The sequence below is a fragment of the Megascapheus bottae genome, chromosome 21 (genome assembly GCF_031878675.1).
Source record: "Megascapheus bottae isolate mThoBot1 chromosome 21, mThoBot2.hap1, whole genome shotgun sequence".
Classification (NCBI taxonomy): domain Eukaryota; kingdom Metazoa; phylum Chordata; class Mammalia; order Rodentia; family Geomyidae; genus Megascapheus; species Megascapheus bottae.
Window position 1 is genome coordinate 39,041,753 of NC_143529.1, and position 8,830 is coordinate 39,050,582.

General features: G+C 53.9%; 1 protein-coding gene across 1 annotated transcript; it reads left to right on the plus strand.

The window, feature by feature from the left end:
* The first annotated feature begins 7,487 nt into the window (after positions 1 to 7,487).
* LOC150048999 (olfactory receptor 9S13-like) lies at positions 7,488 to 8,438 on the plus strand. Its single transcript, XM_090354435.1, has one exon. The coding sequence runs from the start codon at positions 7,488 to 7,490 to the stop codon at positions 8,436 to 8,438; it is 951 nt and encodes a 316-aa protein (XP_090210561.1).
* Positions 8,439 to 8,830: the final 392 nt, after the last annotated feature.

An 8,830-nucleotide genomic window follows, 5' to 3' on the forward strand; every position in this document is an offset into this window, starting at 1 on the left:
CCTCAGCACCATTTCTGGCTTTTTTCTATGTATGTGGTACCGAGGAATCGAACCCGGGTCTTCATGCATGCTAGGCAAGCACTTTAACCACTAGGCCACACTCCCGGCCCCATGATACTGTGACTTATATTGTATTAAATTCCTCTTGGTCTCGGATAGGGAAGGGGGGAAAACAAGATGAGGGGCTGGGGTGGGGTAAGGGAAATGGGGACCATGACATGAGAAGGGGTATCAATGTGTGTGAAGTAATGCACCCTCTATCTGGTGAATATAAAGTGACCCTTCTATTAATTACAATAAAAATATATGGAAAAATTCCTCTTTGACTAGATGAACTTCAGGGTGTGTCAGGTTCTGTGAATCCCGTCCCACACAGAGCCCCAGGCACAGAGGAGCCATTTGCCACTTGCAAACTGCGTAGGGCTGCAGGTTGCCAAGCAGGTGCGCAGGGACCGAGGTCGGTGCCCCAGCTCATTACGGTGCCCGTCGCGGGCGCGAGCGCGCCCCAGAGCTGGCCATCAGCCACGGCTCTCTCTCGTTAGGACCTCCACGACATCCCCCAGGCCCTGGAGGCCCCCCGGGAGGAGGGCCAGCTCATTAGGAACGGCAGGAGGCGGACTCTCAGGACGCTTGGCCGCCAGGCTGTGGCAGGCAGAGCCAGGGGAGCTGTTACTTCAGCACCGTGAAAACAAGCTTGGGAGTTTTCAGCCTGGACAAGGCGTGGGGAGGCTGAGCAGAGGGCTGCGCCCAGGGCAGCTCTGGGTGGAGGCCGACGGGACTGGGCCCTGGGCCACCCGCGGGGGCTCTTGGTGGAGAAGACAAGAAGCCTGGCCCTGGTGTGGCAGAGCCGCCTCCGCCCGCAATCAGCGTGGCCGCTGCTCCATGTCTGAAGTGTGAGTTTGACAAACACGCCAACAGGTGCATGGCTAGCAATTTAAACGTCTACGTGTCCTTTGAGTCCTTTAAATTTCAAATACAATGAACGGTGGTGGAAGTCCACACCACGAGGCTGACATGGCCGTCCTTCATGCTCGCTGCGCAGGCGGGAGCGAGGTCCAGCCTGGGCTGTGCCAGCTCGCCCTCAGTCTCACCCCAGACCCACTGGACAGGGCGGAAGGAGGGTGGCACACTGTCCCCAAGCACGGGGACAGAAGAATTCTTCAGGAAGGAAGATTGTGGAGAAATCGCACCTGCACAGGTCTGAGCTGATGTTCAGAGGGCGTCCCTGGAGGAGGCTGGGAGAAGGGGAGGGGGAGGATGGGGGGGGTCAGACGTGGCCAGCTGCATGTGGGCAGTGGGGGTGGATATGTCCCGTGTGGTGCACTCGGGCTCTGTGATCTTAGACCATAGTGCGATGTTTATTTTAAATTTGCTTTTGGCTAGCCTTGCAGCTGACATCCCTGAGCCAGAACGCTGCCACTTGAGCCAAGCCACACCCATTCTCCTTTACTCCTCAGCCAGCGTCTCGCTCTGGTCACTGTGCGCTGTCCAGCTGTATCCGAGGCCACATCTACTAATGATCCCATGGCAAGAGGAAAGGGCACAGATCTGGTGCAGTGGCCAAAGGTGGGCCTGGACCACCTGATCACCCAGTCCCTGACTCAGCCAAGCTGGGACCACAGCAGTGACGGAGGAAAGGAGTCTGAATCACCAGACTCCATCAGCAGAGGCCGGGGCAGCAGCTGGGAAGCCAGCTCATTTACCTAAACAGTACTTTGTTACTAACAACTAAGGACTTTTGTCATAAACTCCGTGTGTATGTACACGTGGATATATTGCTAAACTCAATTCTTTAAACTTGGGCTTTTATCAATTATGAAGTTATTTCATGATAAATATAAAATGTAATAAGTAAAATATACTGAATAAAATTAAATCTAAAAAAAAGAAAGCTTCACCATTTCCTCTCAAGGTAAAAATGCCATTAATTACAATGTTACATTGAAGAGTACTTTCCCATGCAATTTAGAAAGAACGAATTTGTAAATGTTATTGATGAGCAGAAGTGGAGCCTGGTATGTAGAATACACCATGGCTGTGGACAAGAAGGGACGACTTCTTCATTATTTAAGTTAATTTATCAAGCCAGTGCTATCCCACTCGAACAGAACTTTGTAAAACTCAACAAACTGAATCCACAATGAAGGGCACAATCTCAAGAAAACATACACAAAGACATTCTGAAAAAATAAGGACAAGAATAAAGAACACATCTTGAAAAGAAAAAAATCTGCTATGGTTCCTACTGAAAGGTACAATAGGAAGCATTACCATATAACTATAGAAAAGCAGGAGACAGCTCTCAAATGGCTAAAGATACTTTTTAACTCACTGGAACTCATCAGTAAGAAGTAGTGGCTCAAAAACTCCCCAAAATATATGAAGTTCAAATTTGCCAACCATCAAAGACTGAGAGTGAGTCTTGAAAGCAGCTAGAGAAAAGAGACTCCTCACACAGAACAGAATCTCCATAGCATTACCAGTGGATTTCTCAGAACAAACCTTACAGGCTGAAAGACAGTGGATGACATTATAATCTCAGTGCTGAAAGAAAACCTTCCAGCCAACAGTACTTAACCTGGCAGAGGAAGGCAGAAATTGTGGCACAAAACGAATGAAGGAGCTACAAACAACAACATGCAGAAAAACATAAATCAAATGCTGTGGAGTAGTTGGGTGGATAAGATAAACAAGGCCTCTCTATAGTCCATCCAGAGAGACTCACACCGGCTTTAAAGGCCCACACCAGGGAAGCATCAAGGAAGGGAAATGATATTGCATGCTATGGCAAGCAAACGAGATTAGGGATAGTTGGATTTAGGTAAAATAGAATTTGTGCGACAAAACTGGAAGAAGACATGAAGGACATTAAACCCAATGATGGAAGACTGGGTCGTCAAGAGAATGCCTTGGTTACACGTGGGCACATATCCAGGGTCACGCTCCTGTATATTAAGGCAAACACGGACAGCAATGGAGGAAGACACAGAACACAGTGGCTAAGAGCAGTGGTCTGCCTACCCCTCTGCCAACAGTTGACCCTCTCCACAGAAAGCTATTATGAAAGCACTGGTCTGGAAGTACCCTCTGGTTGAACTAGATCTACAAATAATGTGGATCCATCCCACAGCAGCGGACACATTACTTGAAACTCAGAGTGTCCTGCAGGAGAGAGATTGGTAATGTCCCGAAGCAGTGGTTTTACACTAGCAAACTGGGAAATTCACAACTATGGGGAAATTACCCAACACACTCCTGAACCATCGTCGGACCCAAAAAGAAATGCAAAGAAAATTTCAAAAATGCCTTAAGACAAAATGAAAACGAATTATATTGAAACTTGCAGGATGCTACAAAAAGTTACAAGGGACGTTTACAAAAATAAATGCATACATTAAGAAAAAATTCGAGAATCTCCAATAAACAATCTAGTTTGGTTCCACAAAGATCTAAAACAATAAAACCAGTTCAAGCTCAAAGTTCGTGTACAGAAGAAAATAGCAACCTGAAAAAGAAGAGAGAAATGACAGAAAAACATCAACCAAATGAAGGGTTGATTTTGAAAAGGTAAATGAAATAGAAATATCTTCAGCTACACCAAGCCAAAAGGGAAGACAAACAAACACAAAGAACATTAAGAGGACACTGCTTTCGTGTTTGGCCCCTTACGTCTTTTCTATCACAGGTACTTGCAGAGTAGGAACGAAGGCTTCACGGATGCCCCATGACAACAGATTTTACATGTGCATTCTTACTTCCACGTAAAGAGACAGCCTGAGAGACCGAATGCCCTCTCCAGTGCAGACCACAGGTGAGTGTGGGGTCTGGATCCCACACAAGACCTCCTGTCACACACCAGTGGGGAAAGCCGATGAACGTCTACGGACAGAAAGAATGCTGTATGTTAGGACAAACGACAATAACAGAGTCACTTCTTGCTTTAAAAAAATAACTAAAACTAAAGGGATATTTCAACTAACATCATAGAAACACAAGAGATCATTTTCAGAAGAATGTACTGAAAAAGACTGAAGCATGATAAGAAGGAAAATCACAGAACAATAATGAGCTTCGTGGCCAAAACATTTAAGTAGGAAGCTCTGATGGTCCTGCTAAGGAGGCCAGAATCAAATCAGCCACCTTTGTCCAGCCCCGGCCCAGAAAATGAATGAGTCTGGTATGTGATGCAGGAGGAAATGGCATCAATAAGAGCCTGGCCCCGGGCAGAGAGTATTGAGACTACTGCCACCTTACACAGAGACGCCTCCATTAGCCCTCCGACAAGCACCATCCTCGCTATTAATTCTCGTAGCCAAAGCTATGGCTTCAAAGCATCTTACTTAATACCTTTAGGTCACATTGAACAACTTTGTCCTCCAGGAACATACTCTCAGTTTTCTATGCAAACATATTCCAGTGGCAACAATTTTAAAACAAGTATCATTATCCTTTGGAGACTCCAAAGACCCCAAGAAAGCAAAGAGGCAAAGTGACAGTGTTTTTCTTCTGTAATCCTAGATACTCTGGAGGCAGACATCTGAATGGCTGCAGTTCAAAGCCAGGCGAGGCAGAAAAGTCTCCCGGCATCCACCTCCATTTAGCCACAAAAACACGGATCCACTCCATAACAGACAGACAGGAGACAAGAGGAGCACATCCACTCCATAACAGCCAGCAGTTGTCTGGCCATCAACTGAGGACGGAGAATGAGAACCGTTGGTGGTGGAATAAAGTTCACATTGTCACAGTCGTGGGGGAAAAATACTCTGCACGAATCAGAAACGAAGAATACGGTTTTCCACCAAGAAGTGTGCTGGTTCATGATAGTCTCCGGTGCTCCTCGGGACTCTGAGGTGCAGGCCTGCCAGCAGAGTCCCAGTGTCCCCGTGTACCCCAGCTCCACGCAAGCAAGAGTGCCTGGACTGGCAGGTGGCAGTGAGGCGTCGAGGACCTTCACCCGCAGAGGACTCGGTGCCACTGGGCTGGACACACGGCACGAAGCCGTCCTCAGAGTGCCTGCTGAGGCAGAACCGGAAGTCATGCCAGCCTCGGTACACTGTGAGACATCTCGAGAAAAGCACGATTAATCGGGATGTATTTAAGCATCACGTCGAGCAGGCATTCCCGTGAATCCACTCTTTGAGGTAGCCAAGTGAAAACTCCATGAACTACGGCTGCAACACCGTTAGGTGAAGGCCCTGTGAAAACCACGGCCACGCGGACCCGGTGGGAGAGAGCCCGGTACCAAGGCCATCAGGTGCCGTCGGGGAAGACGACACTGGCACCCTCTTGTGGGGACCACAGCTTATTTATCCAATTCTCCTAAGCAGGGATCACTTTGAACATTCAGGACCAAGGAGAAATTTACCTGCTGGAGAAACAGTGAGGAAACGGAGGGGGAGCTGAGGTCATCTGACCAGGCTTCCTCCCATACCCAGAGCCGTCGTGGCCTGTGTGGACAGTGGTGACCCTGGTAACGGCTCCTCCCCTTGGCCTCCCCCAGCATGGTCCCCACACCAACCAGGCTGGGTGGACCAGGAGGTCAGTCGAGCCCCCACCTCCAGAGGGAATTGCTCTAATGAGCAGCCTGGCCCAGGGGCCCCTGTGGGGTGCCGCCTTCCTGCGTGACCACCGGAGGGACGGTGAGGAGGAGCAGAGGGAGGAGCAGAGGGCCGCAGGACCGCAGCGTCTGGAGCCAACGAGGAAAACATCCCAGTGGATGCAGAGGCCCAGAGCCTTCCTAATTGGCCACTGGAGGCCAGGAGTCCCCGCCGCCAAGTGCGGAGAATTCTCCCAGCGCAGTGACCCCAGCGGCTGCCTGCTTGACGGAGCAGAAGAGGCAACAGGAGACACTGCCCTTCCTCTTTCAAACGCTCAGGGTCCACCAGCCACGGCTGCTCACTCCTGCTCACCGAGAGCCCGCGTTCTGCCCACGCTCGTCGCCCCTCTCCTTGGGAGCCCCTGCAGGCAGCGGGAGCCTCCGTGTCCAGAGCCCAGCAGCCTCAGCTGTGCCAGGACCGGGCCCATCACGTGCCGGCCGCATGGCCTGGGCAGTCCCGGCCATCACCTGGCCGAGGGAAGGTCAGTATGTTACCTTCAAGGCTGCCGAAATGGAGGGCGCTGTGTGCAGGCAGGGCAGGGGCGGCGGGCAGAGCAGACGGGGCTGCGTGGCCAGGCTCGCCACACCAGGGCGGCCCTGACGGGGACATTGTTATGCGCTCCGGCTGTGGAGGGAAAAGGCAGGGAAGAGAAAGGACGCTGGGACTGCAGGGGACACAGGACGGCCACCTAGTCTGGCATTTAGACGGGAACTTTTACATTCCCAAGCACTAAGTGGGCACCAGCTGGAAGCCCTGCCATCAGCGTGGAGACACCAGGCTGGGGTCTGGGCACTGCAGGGGAAGCAGAGGTGCTGGCTCCACTGGGCAGCCTTGCTCCTGCTCTGCGTCCAGCGTGGACGCGGCCCTGGGGTCAGGGAGTCCTCTCCCACTTCATCAGTCCTGAGTGGACCTGGCTTGGGAAGTATGGAAGACGACATGGGCAACAGATGTGTCCAGAGCAGCCATCAGGAGGGGAGCACGGGGGAGCACAGGAGGGGAGCATGGGGGGAGCACAGAGGGAGCACGGGGGAACACAGGAAGGGAGAATGGGGGGAGCACAGGAGGGGAGCACGGGGGAGCACAGGAGGGGAGCATGGGGGGAGCACAGAGGGAGCACAGGGGGAACACAGGAAGGGAGAATGGGGGGAGCACAGGAGGGGAGCACTGGGGGAGCACAGGAGGGGAGCACAAGAGGGGAGCACAGGAGAGGAGCACAGGGGGAGTACAGGGGGAACACAGGAGGGGAGCACGGGGGGAGCATGGGAGGGGAGCACAGGGGAGCACAAGAGGGGAGCACAGGAGGGGAGCACAGGAGGAGAGCACGGGGGGAGCATGGAAGGGAGCATGGGAGGGAGCATGGGAGGGAGCATGGGAGGGGAGCACAGGAGGGGAGCACAAGAGGGGAGCACAGAAAGGGAGCACGGGAGGGGAGCACATGGGGAATATGGGAGGGAGCACAGGGGGAGCACAAAAGGGGAGCATGGGAGGGGAGCACAGAAGGGAAACACAGGAGGGAGCATGGGAGGGGAGCACAGAAAGGGAGCATGGGAGGGAGCACGGGAGGGGAGCACAGGAGGGGAGCACGAGTGGGGAGCACAGGAGGGGAGCACGGGGCTTTGGAGGAGGCGTGGAGACCTCAGCGTGCTCTCACACAGCCGCACTCAGCACCGATGCCTCATTGCATTGCAGAACACAGCTCGGCTTCCTGCACAAGGAGAAGTTGACCAAGTGACTCAGGAAGGAACCCCTCCCGACCCCAGAGCCCGTCTGGAAGGCCAGCCAGCAGCATGTGAGCAGAGCCCTACGTGCCCCGGGGCCTGGGCCTTGAGCCTGTGACCTGCTCCGTCTCCCCTCCACCCTCCTCTCCAGCTGTCCCGGCACAGGGCCATGCCAGTCCAAGGGGACGGAAACCTCTCCACACTGCCCTCGGGGCCCTTTGTGCTGGAGGGCTTCCGGGGTGGTGTGGAGACCCAGGCCCTGCTCCTCACAGCCTTCCTGGCCCTGTACCTGGTGACGGTCGTGGGAAACGTCACCATGATTGTGGTCACCACGCTGGACGCCCGCCTGCGCTCCCCCATGTACTTCTTCCTCAAGAACCTGTCCTTCCTCGACCTCTGCTACTCATCCGTCATCGCCCCCAACGCCATCTCCAGCCTCTCCTCCTCCTCCAAGGCCATCAGCTCTGCCGGCTGTGCCACACAGCTGTTCTTCTTCTCTTTGCTGGGAACCACCGAGGCGTTACTGCTGGCGGTGATGGCCTACGACCGCTTCTCGGCCATCTGCAGCCCGCTGCAGTACCCTGCGGCCATGCGCCCTGCCGCCTGTGCCCGCCTGGTGCTGGGCGCCTACTGTGGGGGCTGCCTCAACGCCACGGTGCAGACCAGCCTGACCTTCCAGCTGCCCTTCTGCAGGTCCAGGCTCATCGACCACTTCTTCTGCGACGTGCCGCCCCTGCTCCGGCTGGCCTGTGCCAGCACAGCTCTCAATGAGCGCGTCATGTTCGCCCTCTGCGGCTGTATCCTCCTGGGGGCAGCATTGGTCATCGCCGTTTCCTACGGCTACATCACGGCCACCGTCCTCAGGATGGGCTCGGGGTCTGGGCGGCACAGGGCCTTCTCCACCTGCGGCTCCCACCTGGCTGCCGTGTCTCTCTTCTATGGAACTGGCTTTGCCGTGTACGGCCAGCCGGGGGCCATGGCCTCCACAGAGCAGGGCAAGGCGGTCTCCACCTTCTACACGCTGGTCATCCCCTCGCTCAACCCCCTGATCTACAGTCTGCGGAATCGGGATGTGAAGGACGCCCTGAGCAGGCTGCGACACAGACCCAGGGCGATGTGACCTCGGGCGGCCTGCAGGAGCCAGCGTCCGGAATCTGGAGGCGGGGGCTGCAACAGAGACAGTGTTTATCCTTAAGGCAACAGTCCTCCAGTCTTTCCCCCCCCCCGATAGCTTGCTCGTTAATTGCCATCTTGCCTCTTGAATCATTTCTGCCTTTCTTGTCTTCATCCATCCCTTGCCATACCTGCTTGGTTCTTCATGAAAGTGTGCCAAGGGAAGGCATTGACTTAATGTGAACAAGGCTCATTTTGGGCTCCAGAAAACTAATGGTGCCAAGAAAGCACAAACTCAAGTCTCCTATTTTCACCGTGCAGAAAGTTAGTAAAGTCGGAGTCAGGGTGTGGAACCAACGTCATATCTCCCACTGAAGACCATGTGTTAACTTTCTCCAT